Raw genomic sequence first — 586 nt, forward strand, 5'->3', positions numbered from 1 at the left:
GATCTTCACATCGTACCCAGCTCGGACCTTCACTTCACGCTTTTCTGTCTCCAGAATATTTACAGTGGCCTCACCAGTAGTAGTGGACTCCACACTGACATCATAGGTGATGTAGTTTGTAGTCGTCGTAGCTGTGTCCTCTAGGCAGTTCTTCTCAGAGATGTCGGAACCATCTCCACCTTTCTTCGTACACTCAAAAACGAGTGAAGTAGTCAGTGTTACGCTGGACCCAACGAGAACAGTGACTTTTTCAGTCGGTGCATTCGTAAATTCCTTCGTCTCTTGTGATTCAGCCGTCTTCTTCAAAGTAACCTTACTGGAAATGGTAACATCCTTTGCTTCGCCAGTAGCCGGGGTGGACGATGTTGAGCATTTGGTCGCATCAACCGTCCGCGTCAGCGTTATCGTCGCGTCGTTATTCTCAAGTTGCAATTTAAATGGACTCTGAGGTGCACTACTTGTTGCCACGCACAAGGACGTGCTGCAGCACAGCGCGATAGCCAACACGCACAGCACGTGGCGCAGCATCAGCGTCAATGTAGCCTGGGACCACCTGTGTCTGCGGGGGAGAGGAGGAGCACAGCAG

At 50.9% G+C, this 586-nt stretch overlaps 1 protein-coding gene across 1 annotated transcript; it reads right to left on the reverse strand.

Moving 5' to 3' along the window:
* DQ04_25091000 (hypothetical protein) lies at window positions 1-528 on the reverse strand (the record flags this gene model as incomplete). The annotated part of the gene is made up of 1 exon (XM_009318262.1): window positions 1-528. A coding segment is annotated over one exon (528 nt), but the record flags the coding sequence as incomplete, so codon positions are not given.
* Window positions 529-586: the final 58 nt, after the last annotated feature.

This window comes from Trypanosoma grayi (genome assembly GCF_000691245.1).
Source record: "Trypanosoma grayi strain ANR4 Tgr_2509_V1, whole genome shotgun sequence".
Taxonomy (NCBI): Eukaryota; Euglenozoa; class Kinetoplastea; order Trypanosomatida; family Trypanosomatidae; genus Trypanosoma; species Trypanosoma grayi.